This window comes from Mesocricetus auratus, unplaced genomic scaffold (assembly GCF_017639785.1).
Source record: "Mesocricetus auratus isolate SY011 unplaced genomic scaffold, BCM_Maur_2.0 Super-Scaffold_100004, whole genome shotgun sequence".
Lineage (NCBI taxonomy): Eukaryota > Metazoa > Chordata > Mammalia > Rodentia > Cricetidae > Mesocricetus > Mesocricetus auratus.
In genome coordinates, this window is record NW_024429189.1 from 24,215,834 (window position 1) to 24,233,101 (window position 17,268).

A 17,268-nucleotide genomic window follows, 5' to 3' on the forward strand; every position below is an offset into this window, starting at 1 on the left:
AAATAACATGTGGTTTAAAAAATAATAGAATATGGAGATACACTTAAGAGGTTAAATTTTCTCTTGATTTATAGCTTTTAAAAATATTTCCTAATTCATTTTTTTCATTGTAATGATGCATGAACTTTATAATTTTGAACAAAAGAGTTTTGTGTATTAACTTGCCATTTTCTAGGCAAAGTTCAAAGCAGTAAGAAAAATCAATTAACAGCAGATGATGTTGCCTAATTTAAACAGTGTAGACACTCTATATTTAGTAAAGAAAGATAGCCAAACAGTGTTTCAGGCAGCATCATTTGATAGGTAAGATACGATGTTTTAGGATACCTTTTCTGACTGTGAAAATCAATGCACACCATTTCTTCATAGCGGATAAACCTTGACAAGGTGAATCCAGTGACTGCATTCATTCACTGCCTACAAATTGGAGTTTACTTCAATAGAATTTATTTTCTGCATTAGCCTTAGTTAATGATTTGATTAAAAAATTATTTAGTATTTTTCTGTGCTAGCCCTGGAGTGGATGATTTATATTATATCTTGAGCATATACTTGGGAATCACAAGGGATTTGATCTTTTCCTTCTCTTTCCCTTCATGTACTCTGCAATGATATCTAATGAGTATGTCATTTTATGTGTGGATTCCTAAGAAATTCCAGCTTATGAAAATATAAAAGAAAATCATCTCAAATAGTCTCTTTGGTATCCTTTCCAACTAGAGGCAAACATACGAGGACCCTAATATTGGAGAAAACTCTATGTGTTAATCATTTTTTTTAATAACCTCCCTCAAAACAACTCACTTGGCACTAAAATGTATTTATTATAAGTTTATGAGAACAAAATTCTGTCAAAATAACTTTTGTCTGAAATGTTTCATGATCTGATGTCAAATTATTTCTTAATAATCTGTCTTAACTCCACTTTTTCTACTGAGCCAAGCTGGTATTAAAGCCATCTGAAAGGCTGCCACTCACTTCTTCATGGATACAATTATTGTGATGTGTGTCTCCCATCCTTTTCTAGAAAAATTGTATGTTGTCTGCGATGATTGATTTATTATTGCCTTTGTAATGGATTTGTCATTATTCATTATTTTCTTTGTCAAACAGACCCACACTTTTGTTCACATAATTATGCAGTCCTGCTTATCAATAAGCAAAGTGGCAGATGGCTCCCAACATCCTACCATGGAGACCTGTAATGATAGCACTTCGCAAAAATGGCTACTAAGAAATTATACAAGAGCAGAAGTTTTTAGAAATATTTTTGGAAATCTGACTGGTGACTTTTTTCTTTAGTGATTTGTAGAGGTTTGTGTTTCAGACTTCTTAAATTTACCTCTTAAATTTACTTCTTAAATTTAGTAATTTTAATTATCAAAATCTGAAGTTTTAGTAAATCATTTTATGGAGTTATTTTTCTAATTTTTACTTCTTAAATACTCATTAATTTGGAGACTTGATATTTTAAGTAACAATTGGTTTACCATTAACAAAAACATATTTTCCAGTTTTATTTCAAATATATATATATATGTCTGTGAATATAGTGGGTTAAATATTTTGTGAAATATTTATTTTGTTTCAACAGAACAATAGCCATGTCTATATGAAAACAGACTGTGTCAAAGGTGAAAATATGACTAAGTATAACATATGTTAAAAATGAATTATTTTGGAATTTTCAATTATTTAGTTTTGTTACTTTTTATGCAGATGATTCGACTCTGTGGTGTGTATGTGTATGTGGGTATGTGTGTGTGTGTGTGTGTGTGTGTAAACCACATATTCACATCTTTTATAAATTACCATTGTTTTATTCTTAGACACTAAGTAAATCCTATAATAAAAGCTAAGTTATCTTCAGCAGTTCATGAAAAAATCATATCTTCTGTGCTTAGATAGGAGATATAATTATATGAATCAAAGATCTTCAAAAAAGTAATTTTATTTATCACTTGCATAATTTGTGACTATCTTCTCACTAAATAACCAAGTGAATTTCTATTAAGTTCAAGTCAATAAAAGGCTTTGGCATAATTTTGTAAACAGTACAAATAAAAGAATTTTTATATTTTTTACATACCAATAAGTAAGTGATTTTGAAATGTTCAGTTTCTGGCTGTTGGAACACATAAGGGATTCTAGAGGTTTCCAGTAAACGTCCTAAAGCTATTGGCACACAACTGAGCATCACAACTTTTGTCACAGCTATGGACAGAAGCAAGGAGAGAAACATGAAGGCAGAACAGGTATTCTTTGGATTACAGTGCATTTGAGTGATGGACAACCCAAATAAGAGATGGAGAAGTTGGAGTAGCCATGACTATTTGCAAGAAGAGGAATATTCACAACGCAATTTACATGTAATACTTGAGTTTGTTTTCTAAGCCTTCATATCTTCTGTGTACATGCTTAAAAGAATGTTTGGGCACAAAAACATTTAATATTATGAATCTGTCACCGAATGCTAGGACAGAAATCTCTCAGCAGGAAATCCTGGAGCAGCTACCTCATCACTTTCTGTAGTTTCTGGAAGGTAGCTAGGTTTTCTAAAGGCCATATTCTGGCACAAGGTTTTGAGTTTTCCATATGGCCATTGAGGAAACCAACCATGCTGAATAGACTTGTTCTCAAAGTAGATGATAACTAACTCTGAAAAGAACAATTCCATAGACACAATGCCCAGAATCCAATCTACAAGTTTTTGTTCTTACCATAGTTTGCTTCCTGTCAGACATACATATGTACATTATATAGGTAATTTTTTAAAAACCATGTTATTTTGCTTAAACACATAGTTAACACTGTTGTTCTTATTTGCTTTCTAAGGACCTAGAGTTCATTCACTGAAGATCAAATGGTTGATTTGAAGAGAAGGAAATGTGTAAATATTTGTTAAATGTAACTCAGAGTTTTACAATGAAGAAGAAGAGTCTTTACAATGGTTTGGGTAGCTTTCCCCAGTGCCCTTAGCTGGTAAAATAGAGAAGTGACTTCACATTCAGGAATTCTTGAGTGTGAAATGGATTTCTAGTGTGCTGCATTATCCAGAGCTGACCTTTGCTGCTGTTGTTGCTCATTTGTTACCTTGGGAGAAGTGGGTTTTTACTAGTAATACTTTTTTTACAGAGGCTATACTATTTGCGTCATTAAAAAGCTTATACTATGTAAATCTTTAAAACTCTTTATCCTAATATGACATAAGGTAATTTATCAAATCATTCCAGTACTGTAATAAGTGATTACAATACAATAAAGTAATGGCAGTACATTGTATAAGTCAATGTGTGATAACCTACTCAATAAATGCAAAAATGGGAAACCAGCATAGAACAAACCCAGACGCCCTGATAATGAGTGTCAATTAGGAGGCTTGGGCAATCTATGGGGCCTCTGGCAGTGGATCAGTATTTATTCCTCGTATATGAATGGACTTTGGGACCCCATTCCACACAGAGGGATACTCTCTCAGCCTAGTCACATGGGGGAGGGCCTAGACCCTGCTCCAAATGATTTGGCAGACATTGAAGGCCCCCCATGGAAGGCCTCATACTCCCTGGGGATCAGAAAGGGGATGGGATAGGAGGCTAGTGGGGGGCAGGGGAGGAGGGGATGGAGAGGGAACTGGGATTGACATGTAAAACAAGCTTGTTTCTGATTTAAATAAAAAATCTGTTTTTTAAAAAGCACCTATGAGAACTATGCAATGGTAAGTGCTTTTCTGAAGGAGAAATGTACATATAAGCTAACTCAACTTTGAGAGAGAGAAATGATTCTTTTACTGCTTGCAATTTTTTTAAAAGGAAAATAATGATTTTGTTTAGTTTTGTATCTGATTTTTCGAACTGGTTAATGGTTGAACCTCCTGTTACCTGAAGAATAAAACGGCCATCTTAGTACAATCTTAAGCCATTTCTTTTCTACTTCATTTGTTTTTTTTTTACTAAAAATGGCTTGATACTCTGTATTAAAAAATGACAACAAAGGTCTCAATATTGACATCACCTTCATTTTAATCGCCTAGCCATTTAATTTCCTGCTTGCTGTCAGAGAGAGATCTTTCCCAGCAGCCTAACATCTGTTCTATTTTCTCTTATAACAGGGAATGAGTTCCAGGTGTTTCTCTACATATTTACCATACATACCCCCCAACATAATATCAAGAGCAAATAAAATTGTAAAAAAAGAAGTTCCCAACTTTTAATTTTGTTAATTTTCAAAAATAATGTTTAGCATACAATTTTCAAGATTTACTTACAAATCACACATATGTGAGAACATTTTAAGTTAGTGGTCTTTTCCTATGTTTCTGGGCATGGTCCATGAAATTAGCAAACTAATATATAATTAAGAGGTTCAAAGCATATGGCCTTAAAATATGCTGGCATGTGAAGTCCCTGAAAGTTAATTTCATTACAAATGGAAAGAAAAGCTCTGTGATGACTAAACATGTTGTAATTATTTGAACTGTGAAGACAAGAAAGCATGTTTTCATCCATGATTTAAATTAATATTAATAAATTTGTAGATCCATAAACATGGTAAGCATCCCATGAAGTAAGATTGATTATCTCTGGCTATACTGATTACAGTTAATTTTTAAGACACTGTAGTTTAGTAGTTTTTAATGGGATCATCTCTAGCTATTTTGTTTATTTGAATAAATGTTGTGTGGTTGGCTTTTGTGTTTTTCTAATTGTTTCTGACTAACACAAGTCTTGAAAACTAAGATTCTTCATAAGTTTATTGATATTTGTCACCTTCAAATAAACTCCAAGTTTATTAATAAGCTTTTGACAAAGATGTTTGAATTTTCCTCAACCTGTAGTAAATATCAGCCAATTTCTTTAACCATGTTCAAATAGTGGGGTATTAGCCAATGACTATCAATTTATGCTCAACGTTGTATATGTAATGTAGAGATACATTTACATAGTTCCTTTTTGAAACACGTAATATTGCTATAAGTTAAAATGATAGAGAATACTTTTGAATAGCAGCTTTAATCTAATATGCTAATAAGCTACTGATCATTGTTTGTCTTTTACAGAGACTCACTTTGAGACATGTTAACAGTAATCAATGTCTTGATGAACCTTCTGAAGAAGACAAAATGGTGCCTACCATGCAGGACTGCAGTGGCAGCAGATCTCAACAATGGCTGCTGAGGAACATGACCTTGGGAGCATGAAGATCATTTCTTCCAAGAACATGAAAGTCTACACTTTTGTTTATCCATTGTTTCAGTTTGGTGAAAATATTAACTTTGCTGAATTAAAAGTTTTAAAAATACTTTTAGTATTCTAAAACACAGTTGTTTATAATTAATTTTTAGGAATGTTTATTTCCCTACTAAAATTTGTATCTGATTGAAGAAGCACATAAAATATATATAATAGGAAACCATTATTAAACCTTTGAACTGTTTGAGAAAAAATACACACTTTATGTTTGCTTTATACTGTCTTCATTATCCCTCTTGTCATAGGGTTACTTGAGGTTGGCTTACTTTGTGTTGTAATGATGATGGAAAGAGAGATCATGTAATGCCTTATATTATATCTTAATTATGAAATATTATTAATGCTTTGTAAAATGCTTTTTTTCTTACAAAATCTTCATGAAACCATGGTGAATTTCTGGGCTAACAATTGGAGTACATATAAAATAATTCATGGTCATTAAATTCATTGACACCAAATGTTCAGTACAAGGAAAAAAATAAGTTTGCTGCTTAATTTGTAGAACATAAAATCCTCATACCACATAAAAATTAAATATTCAATTTAAATAATAATTTTAAGTCAAATGACAAGAGAAATAAGTCAGATATCAAGGAGGACAAGTAGAATATAATCTCCAAGAATACTGAGAGAGAATCTTCACTTCCAACTCAACTTGAGGACAGTCTTGCTCTGGGAGCTGATGTCAGGGTTTGAATTCAGCTGCCCTCTGTCTCCATACACCTTTGCCCTTCACTCTAGAACTGGATGTGAAGTTCTATCACTTTTAGTTCAGTCAGTGATATCACTGGCATTTTGTATTTTATAAAAAATATGGTACTGTCATAATTTATTGCTATGCTATAAAATCTAATGTTGATCACTGGAAAACAAAATCCATGAGAATTCATTAAAGTGATATTAATTATACTAGGAGACATGTTTGACTCAGTCTTAATTAGGCGAATTTCATGTGTTATTCCGACTTTAAAATCACTTTGAACACAGTAGATGTTATGAAAAAGAAGAAAAAAGTGATGGATATTAGTAAATATTTATATTTAATAACATTTTAAGTGACCATTTAGTTGTTGTACATGTATGTTTTATTTTTGTACCTAAGAATGGCAGGAAAACTATGGAGATAGATCAAGAAGAAGATTCTTCAGGAGCAGAGTCCATTCTTTTGACCTTTGATGTTAAATGATCTAGAAAAAGCATTAAAAGGCTAACTACACCTCGTTTACCACCCTATCTCCTCTCTTTATCTGTCTTTCTTTCTCCTCTGACTCTCCACACACACATATACAACTTAGGAATGAGAAAGATAAACTTTTTTCAATACCTAAAAATCCCAGTTAATTTATGTAGCTGGCTTTCCCCTTTGATTCCACACTGTTAGAATTCTGAAAAATTTGAACTTGAAGTGTTTCAGGTTTGCTGCTTAAAGCTCAAGCATCTTTTACTCCAGGAACTTCAAGTAATTCTTAGGTTTCTCAAAATTTTAGACAAAACACTGAACATTAGGGCTTTTATTCCTAGGATAGACATAGTTGATACTACTACATCTAACAGGAAGATACCCATGGCTTTCAAGAGATAATGACCCTTAAACTGATCACAACCACTAAGTCAACTAGAACCGACAACAAACCCATTTTCTGTTTTTAGTCTCTTCTCACACATTCTCTTATGATTCTGACTATAATAGCATGAAATACCCCTATATGGGGATTTTCTGTAAATTAGGAAGTGTAGACTCTCAAGAGTTTGTTATGTAACATGCTCCACTTACCGCAAAAAAAAATCCACATGTAGAGAGAGTGGTTGGTAACATTTTAAAAGAATACAATTACTTAATGGGAAGTAAATTTCAGCAGCATTTTATGTAAATTAAAATTTCTTCTGCTCGCAGTGAAATACATGAAAAGAATTCTCAAAGACTCATCGCATGATTTGGATATATGCACATAGTATCTAAAAAGAAAGAATATAGAGTGTGGAGGGATAGTACAATACAAACCATCAAAATTGGAAAGATTTGAGATTTTCAAGAATGTTTGCCTTCAGTAAAGAAAATTAAAATCTTGATTGGAATCACAATGAGTCTCTCACACACACATTCACAATTGAAATTGATCTGGGCTAGTAGATATTTCAATTGCTTCAGTCTATACATTCCTCTGGGTTTATCTCATAATAACAAATGCAATTTCCACCTTCTGAACATTCATGCCAAAACTAGAAAGTTGAGAACTGAGGAATAATAGACACAGTTGGCAAAGTGCTTTCCCTGACCCCCTGCCTTCAGCATGAAGATCGTAGACAGATTACAAGAACCCATTTTTAAAAGAGCAATGTGGTGGCAAGTGTTTTTAATCATTGCAACTTGGGAGATGAAGAATGTGCATTCCTTGAGTTTCCTAGTCAGCCAGCTTAGCTTAATTGGCAAGTTCCAGGCTAAATGAAAGACTGTGTCCTTAACATCAAGTGATGATGTCTATGATTGACCTCTAGCTTTCACATGTGAATACACTTAAACGCTTGCAAATGTGTGCACAAGCATAAATACACATGTAAAATATGTAAGGTCACTTTTGACTTCTTTCTTTTCAAACTTTTTAAGCCTGTCTTACCTGTGGCCCACCATCTGCATGAAACTTCCTGCAGCAAAATTAACTAGGACTTAGTCCAAGAAAAAATTTAAACTTGTTCAAAACATTTTTGGATATATTCACTTTTTTGATAACTGACTTTATTGTTATCAAGTGTTGATTTTGTAGGTGAAAACATCGTGTTGCAATATCAAAAGGTTGGACAAATTGAATCTAATCATTTGAAGATTAACTTGATGCTCTCTTTGGTATATAACCAGAAACCATTAATTTGCTACCAAATTCACCGTATGTTACTATTTCTGAGATTCAAAATTATATACAGTATGCATATAAGTATGTTTGTCTCATTTTTACCAGTTATTACCCAGTGCTACACTTCTTTCCTTAATTATAATAACCACATAGATAATGTTTAACATGAATTTTTATATTTCCCTGAATATAATCTTCCAATTAATTTTCATCTCATTTAATAGCCCTCATGTCTCTATATGCAGACAAATACAGTCAACAAACATACACGCACATACTCTCTGCAAGTCTATATGTGCACAACATATCATCCACACATATGTATGTATGCACATGTGTAGACATCTATGTTTCTTAATCTTTTATCATCTTGCCTTTCATTATGCCGTACTGGCTGCCAAGCAAGCTTCTGCTTTAATGTTGGTTCTGTCTGCCCCAAAGATGTCATTCACTTCATTTCTTTAGGTTTCTATTCAAACAGTGAACTCTTGTCCTGTCTGTGATTTCTAGGTCCTATCCTTTTGACCAAAATAAGTCTGTGGTTTTATTTACATTAGTTTCTGCAAGTCTCATGCTCCAACACTCACTGGGGAAAACAGTTACATTTATTTAGGTACTTTGTTTTAGTACATCTTTGCAAGGTTAATAATACTCTATCACTGATCTACACACCCAGTCATATAAGGCCTTTTATGGCAAGTTTTGTCCATAGCTGTGTTCAGATTCTTGTGTTAGCTCTTGGCATATAGTAAGTACACATGTTGAAGTAATGAAATTGAGAGTATTAAAGTTGTTAAGCTGTATCACATGTTTTCATACTTGCAACTTTACTTTTCAGTAATGTCTTTAGAGAACTTTCAGAGCTTTGTTTTCAAATGTTAATTTTTCCTAATATAATTCATGTTAAAATGTGGACTATATGTTGTCCTCTGTGTTAAAATCACCTGCCTTATGGAAATGAAATATGCCACTTTATTAAAATGCTGCTGTAAGATATAGGTTGCTTTACTTAACTAAAAATAATTAAGTATCAGAGTTTCAGTTGTGTTAGCCTGATCTCAGAAGGGCTAAGAATTTGAGTTCTAGGAAAGAGATAAGTATAATCTTTGAAAAATCATATTTATTTTCATTTTTGATGATGACTATATAAAGTTTATTTTCAAAGTAAAACTCTATTAACAAGATATATTATAGAAAACTTAAAACAATGAAGATGTTATGCCATTAGCTTCTATGTTTATAGATAACAAAACTGATCCATGAACGTATACTGCATTTTGCCCAAGGACGATAGAGGTACAAACAATGCTGCCAGGACTACTAAAACACTGCCAAAAATATATAAGGGCACAATAATGAAAAAATTCCTTCATTAAAACTCTCCTATTTGTAACTTGATTCTTTAGAAATATTTCAATCGTACTGTTCTTTTATACTTCCATAAAATTTGTCAAATAAAATAAGACCACAGACAATAGGAGAAGACCTGCAGCACAGTGAAGATTTTCCATAAAAATATGATGTTTACACTACAATGCAACCAACACCATCAGTAAGCAAATGGTTTAAGGAAGGCAGCATCAGTCCTCTTTAGTTATAACTGGTGGAACTCTATTTAGTCTGTTTCCTTGCAATTCCCCTCAAGTTAAAATAAGGCTGACCTACAGCTTGCAGAGTATTAAACCTTCTGTTCCTGTGAACATTGGATGATTTCTGTGTTTGCAGTTTTGCAGACTACCTAGAAACTAGAACATATTTCTAGGCTTCCCAGTGTCACTTTGTTACAAACCTAACATGTAAATTTGATTTCTCCTGAAGTGCTTAGAAACAGTACAATAAATAATAAGAAAAATCAAGGAGGGAAAAGTAAACTGCTACTATAAAATAACCTAAGTGGTTTTTAACAATTTTTTTAATTTAGTGAGAGGTTCAGCAAACTTCATAATATTGATTTGCTCCCATACATATTGTTACTACATTTGAGAAGTGAACAAGCATAGTCATAGCTATCATATTTATATCTTATATATGAATTCAAGCTCTAGCTTCAGAAGGGGCAAAATCCAATGCATTATTAAATTGCAGGTATAATGATTTGAACAAATATGAAAAAGTTAAAGACCTCACCATATTGAATCATTATCCTTGAAGATGTTATTTTGTACAGTTGAGAATTTCAAAGCTTGACTCAAGGTCCAGTTAAGTTGGGCAGAAGGAATTCAATGTATCAGGCAGCTTGGGTTTCCATATTCAGTCACTATCCATCATTATGTTAGAAAGATGAGTAGAAACACTCTGCATTTCTTCTGTATGGTATAGGAGTATATGGCTTGACTACTCCATGTTCACAATGTTATCAAGTAGAAAATATTGTATAAAGCTACGATGTTGGATGACTCTAGCAATTTGTTTCAACTAGTTGGTATATACACTTGTCCCCCAATTTTTGTTTTATCATGTTTAATAAATTCAACAGGAAATTTTCGTTTTGTATGTTTTTAAAGTCTCCCCTGATAGAGTAGTGATTTGGCACCATCTTTTGCCAATATATTTAAGATGAAGACCACTCTGTGATAACTGGCTCATCATTATTTCAGTAATGGTTTACTGCCATTGTTAACAATGGAGAATGAATCATTCTCCCTTGTTGACTGGATTAGAATGAAAACAAAATACTAGATAAGGCTCCAACTAAAATGTATCTGAAACAGATGTTTGAAAAATGAAATTTTCATCTTGTGTTCAATGGTGAACTTAAAAATTTAAAGATTCAAATGCTTGATTCCTGTTTCACTTTAAGCTAAAAATAGCACAAAGGAGAAGGAGGAATCCATCATCATAGAACTTTTTTGAGAGAGATAGGGATCTTCTGCTTTTAAAACCAGTGTAGTCACAGCTAGAGAACATAATCTCAAAAATGTTTAGACATGTTCCACATAGTCTTTAACATTTGTAAAAGTAGATTGTGCATAATGATTTAAACATTTTAAATGGTGTAAGCATTGCTAAATGGGATAATTGTTCTTTTGCTGTAAATTTAAATATTTATACATTTTTGTAGAATTAAAGTATGCCAATTTAGTTTTCCTTTGGTATATGTTGTCTTTTTTCAAAATAAATTTTGCTAGTCTTCAAACAGATAATTTTAGTGCTCCATAATTATGTTCTATTTTATACAATGAAGGAGTGATTATCTATAGCCATTTCTCAGCAGCAAGAAATTTTTGTAAACCAGCATAGTCTTATAACCAAACTATGCAAAACAGAAGCATTGAGCATTGAAATATGATTAAAATACATGCTATCACATTCATTTTTATCATTTGATGATTGGAGACTGATTTTTTCTGCTTTGTACAAAACAATCCAGAAAAGTTAAAATGTTTTCTAATATATGAGAGTACTTGTTTTCAGGTCATGCCCAGTTCCCTAAATCTGATATTGGAGTATTGAAAGCATGTTTGTTGGTAGGGAGAGTGCTTTGGGCAGCACATTGGCTCTTTAGTACTTGCATCGTATTGCCAGAATCCAGGCAAAAATATGAACGAAAGAGAAAATAGTAAACAGAGAAGAGATGGGAAGAGGAAGCAAGTAAGGGAGGGAGTGAGCGAGGTATGGAGGGAGACAGGGAAAGAGGAAAATCTTCAAGGTAAACTACGTTATTAGTATCCATTTTAAATGTTTAAATAAATTAATACAATTCAGAAATTTACTGACTGATAGTCATTATGAAGACTTCATTAGTTTTTACAAAGTTGTCAAAAATAAATGACATGAGTTTTCTATTTTACATAGAGAACATCACTTCTTGGACTTTTATAAGCCAGCTGGTGCTCGTATGCAAACATGCAACTCTTTTTGTTATTGTTGTTGTTAATTTTGTGCAAGAGCATGTCCTTGCATTTCCAGTCATAACTAGGTGCTTAAGCTTGGTGAAGCTGCCCTACCTATCTAAAGTTTTGACAGATCAATACCTTACCTTTTACCTTTCTGCACCCAATGGAAGAAACAGCATGATCTACTCTGCTCATATGAAATGGTGGAGGCCTCTGTGATTACTGGCTCACTTTTTGAAACCATGACTTTTTTCTACCTTATCTAGGATCTTTTCCACCACTCTCCATCCATGATCATCACACAGAGTGTCTAATATTGAGAAGACTGAATGGATTTAGACAGAAATCCATTCACCAGTTTTGAAAAGTAAAACCCAAGGCGTTGTGAGAGTAAAAGACTCCTTTGGACTGAGCTTGGATGGAAATATTTTATTGGGGAAAGGGAATGGGAAAGGGAGGATGGGAGAGGAGAGATTTGCCTCTGGGGAAAGGAGTAGCAGAAGAGTAGAGAGAGGCAGAAAAGATATGGGGAGGGAGGGAGACAGAAGGAGAGACAAAGAGACAGGCAGAGAAGCAGAGAGAGAAAGAAGGGAGTTGGATGGGTCAACATAATGAATGTTCACAGCTGGTCCTCTTAGTGGCTACAACTCAAGAAGGATCCTGTCAGAACCCCAAGGACAGGCCAGTACTGATGCCTGAATGCTAACACTAGACCAACAAGCTAACCTCAGAAATAGGTTTTAAGTTTTTCTGTACAACATAACATATGAACTTGGTATAGCAATCATTCTTCATCTCCCACATGGTAACTTAAATAAGGTAGAGGCTTTAAGAACAAATTGTACAAAACATACAGGTCATAATTCTAATAGCTTTTAATGAGGTGAATTGGATCTGTGCTTTTAGCTACTGAAATGGAAGCTTTATTCCTTTATGTACGTGAGGAACTTTGCCTTCAAACTCCACAAAAGAGTGTATGTATTCATATGAGCCAAAGTGGCTAGTAGATCAATTTCAGCCACACACTTATCTTTTCGGAACTCTGGTTTCAATTGAGCAGTGGACTAACATTTCTTCCCTTGGGTATGCTTTATGTTTACTCCTACATAAATGGTTCCCATTGTGTGGCCTCCTCGACCACTCCCTCTTTTAATATTGGAGAGTTTTAGGATGGAGGACTTGGTGCTCTTCTCTATTTACGTTCACTGGTTAACCTCATTCAGAACTATAGATTCTAAAACTTCTGAAATTCTGTTGACTAACAAATGTCATATCTCAACTTAGAATTTTTTGATATTCAATGACTAATAGACACTTTAATAAGACTCACGCTTAATTTATCACATTCCCCCCACAGATGGTCATCTTAAATTAGTCAGTTTGCAGTAGACATAACAAAACATCCTAGACATTAGGACATCTAAGAGCATGAAATTGGTGTCTTTCAAGGGCCTTTCACTTAGTCATCCCATGATGGTTGGCAGAAAGGTAAGAGAAGTTGAGATCGAGGAAGTGAGAGCAGCATAACCCAAAGTAGGGTATACATTAAGTAGCATATTTTAAAAACATCCAATTAAATAGTAATTAACCTAATCTTGGGAGAAGAACATCATTTTATTAATGAGAAAAGACCCATCACAGCCTAATGTTCATCTTAGTATAAAGCAGTTCACGTCATTGAAATGGGGATGGTATTTTCAGGATACAAACTTTTAAATTGTTTTATTAATTTATTTTTTGCATTCCAAGCCCATATCCCCCTCCCTCCTCTCTGTCCACTCCCCCCACCACTCCCCACCTCCCATCCTCTCCTCAAAGAGGGCAATGCCTCCCCTAAGAAATCTACTAAGTCTGTCTTATCATCTCATTGAGGCAGGACAAAGGCACTTCTCCAACAACCACACCCCTGTGTGTAGGCTGAGCAAATTATCTCTCCATATAGAATGGGCTCCAATAAGACATTTTGTGCATTAGTGTTAGATCTTGAACCCATTGCCAGTGGCTTCATATTTAGTCCCAGTCATACCACTGTCACCTATCCTAAGGTAGTCTAGTTTGGTCTTATGAATGTTCCCTATTTGTCACACCTGAGTCAGTGATCTAGCTCAGATCAGTTATTTCTATGAGTTTTCTATGGGTTCATATTATTGCTCCTCCTCTGTTCATATTATTGCTCCTCCCTTACTTCAATTGTACTCCCATTGGTTAGTTGTGGATTTCTGCATCTACTACCTCTGTTTCTGGAAGTTGTAGATTGTAGCCTGGGTATCTTTGCTTTATGTCTGGTATCCACTTATGAATGAGTACATACTATAATTTGTCTTTCTGGTTTTATGTTACTTCACTCAGGATGGTTTTCTCTACCATTTGCTGGTTAATTTGTTTCTTACTGACAAGCAGTACTCCACTGTGTAAGTATACCATATTTTCTTTAACCACTCTTCAGTTGAGGGGCATGTAGGTCATTTCCAAGATTTGACTATTATGAATAATGTTATGAAAATGGTTGAGCAAATGTCCTTGTGGTGTGAATTGTCTCATTTGTATATATGACCAAAAGTGATATTTCAGGGTCTTATGGTAGGTTGATCCCTAATTTTCTGAGAAATTTCCGTACTAACATCCACAACAGCTATGCAAATTTGCTCTCCCACCAGCAATGCAGGTGTTCCCCTTTCTCCACCTTCTCTCCAGAATAAGCTGTCACTGATGTTTTTGAACTTAGCCATTATGATTGGTGTAAGATGAAATCTCAGGGTGGTTTTGATTGCATTTCACTAATGACTAAGGATGCTGAGCATTTCCTTAAGTGTCTTTTCACCATTTGAGATTGATTTGTTGAGACTTTTCTGTTTAGATATGTACCCTGTACATATAGTGTTCCTGCCAGATGCTTGGGTCCCACTACTGTCTAAGCCTGGGCAAGTAATACATGCTGTGACACTATATTCATTATGAAGCTGTTGGCCGTTTGTTTTGATTTCTTATCGGCTAACTCTGACTTAAATATTAACCCATAACTGCTAATCTAATATTTCCATGTGATCTTCTCTTACTGGAGAAAGGATCTGGACTTATTACTTCTCCGCATCCTACATCACGACTGACTGCGCGTCAGTTTCTCAGAATCCTCCTCAACACCTAATCCTACTATATTTCTTCCCTATTGGCCAATAGTACTTTATTTATACCAATCAGACAAACATATACACAGAAGGACTTCCCCCATCAGTACCCCATTTTTAAATTGGATTATTTGTTAGTTTGATGTCTAGTTTCTGGAATTATTTGTATAATTTGGAGATCAGTCATCTATCAGATGTTATGTTGGTGAAGATCTTTTCCCATTGTCTATGGAGCTGTTTTGTCTTCTTGAATGTGTTCTTTGCTTTACAGAAACTATAGTTATAGGAGGTCCCATTTATTAATTGTTGCTCTCAGTGATTGTGCTACTAATGTTATGTTCAGGAAGTGATCTCCTTTGCCTATGAATTCAAATGTATTCCTTTCTCTTCTATGAGATTCAGTGTAGATGGATTTATATTGAGGTTTTTGACTCATTTGATGTTGAGTTTTGTGTATGGCAATAGATATGGATCTACTTGCATTCTCTTGAATATGTTTTCTTTTATTGTCTTACATTTTTAGCTTCTTTGTCAAAAATTAGGTGTTCGTAGGTGTGTGGCTTGATATCGGGGTGTTCAATGTGATTCCATTGTCTGTTTTTATGCTATTACCAAGCTGTTTTTATTATTATAACTATATTAGAGCTTGAAGTCAGGGATGGGGATACCCCCAGATGATCCTTTATTGTACAGGGTTGTTTTGGCTATTCTGGGTTTTTTGTTTTTCCATATGAAGTTGAGTATTGCTCTTTCAAGGTATGTGAAGAATTGTGCTGGGATTTTGATGGGAATTGAATGTGTAGTTTGTTTTTGTTAAGATTGTCATTTTACTATGTTGATCCTACCTTTCCAAGAGCATGAGAGATATTTCCATTCTTGTATTTTATTTAATTTCTTTCTTTAAAGATTGTCATGCAGGTCTTTCACTTTGTTGGTTAGAGTTACCCCAAGATATTTTGTGTTATTTGTGGCTATTGTAAAGGGTAATGTTTCTCTGATTTCCTTCTCATCCATTTTGTCATCTGTATATAGGAGGGCTACTGATTTTTTTTTAATCTTGTATCCTGCTACTTTACTGAAGGCACTTGTCAGTTGTAGGAATTCTCTAATAGAAATTTTTGAGTCACTTATGTAAACTATCATGTCATCAGCAAATAGCAAGATTTTGACTTCTTCTTTTCCAATTCATATTGCCATGATCTCATTTTGTTGTCTTATTGCTATAGCTAGAACTTCGAGTACTGTGTTGAATAGATATGAAGAGATTGGACAGCTGTGTCTTGGTCCTGATTTCAATGGAATTGTTTTGAGTTTCTCTCCATTTAGTTTGATGTTGGCTGTTGGGTTACTGTGTATTGTCTTTATCATGCTTAGGTATATTCCTTGTATCCCTTATTCTCCCCCAAGACCTTCAGCATGTTGGAGGGGTGTTGAATTTTGATAAAGGCATTTTTCAGCATCTAGTGAGATGATCATGTTGTTTTTCTCTTTCAGTTTTTTTATATGATGGATTACGTTGATAGATTTTCATATAATGAACTGTCTTTGCATATCTGGGATGAATCCTACTTGGTCATGTTGGATGTTTTTTCTGATGTGCTCTAGTATTCGATTTGCCAGTATTTTATTGAGTATTTTTTGCATCAATGTTCATAAACCATATTGGTCTGTAGTTATCTTTCTCAGTTGTTTCTTTGTGTGGCTTGGGTACCAAGGTAATTGTAGCCTCATAAAAAGAGTTTGGCAATGATCCTTCTGCTTGTATTGTGACAACACTTTGGGGAGTATTGGTATTAGCTGCTCTTTGAATTTCTGGTAGAATTCTCCTCTGAATCCATCTAGGTCTGGGCTTTTTTTTATTGGGAGACTATTGAAAACTGTTTCTATTTCCTTAGGTATTTTAGGTGTATTTAAGTTGTTTATCTGTTCTTGATTTGATTTTGGTATGTTGTACCTATCTAGGAAAATTGTCAGTCTCCTTAAAGTTTACCTATTTTGTTGAGTACAGGTTTTTTGAAGCATGACCTGTTGATTCTCTTAATTTCCTCAGTGTCTGTTATGCCCCTCTTTGTCTATTTTGTTCAGTTTATCAAATAACCAACTCTTGGCCTTATTGATTCTTTGTATTGTTTTCTTTGTTTCTATTTTATAGATTTCAGCCTTCAATTTAACTATTTCTTCCCATCTACTTCTCCTGGAAGTGTTTGCT

At 34.1% G+C, this 17,268-nt stretch overlaps 1 protein-coding gene across 4 annotated transcripts in view; it reads left to right on the top strand.

Moving 5' to 3' along the window:
* The window catches only part of Galnt13 (polypeptide N-acetylgalactosaminyltransferase 13), a 611,901-nt gene extending 600,722 nt beyond the window's left edge, over window positions 1-11,179 (top strand). For all 4 annotated transcript variants that reach the window (XM_005068971.4, XM_005068972.4, XM_040745358.1 and 1 more), the window contains one exon: window positions 5,057-11,179. In XM_005068971.4, coding sequence (XP_005069028.1) covers window positions 5,057-5,197 — 141 coding nt within the window. In that variant the 3' untranslated portion in view covers window positions 5,198-11,179. The remainder of the gene's footprint in view (window positions 1-5,056) is intronic.
* The last annotated feature ends 6,089 nt before the right edge of the window (window positions 11,180-17,268 follow it).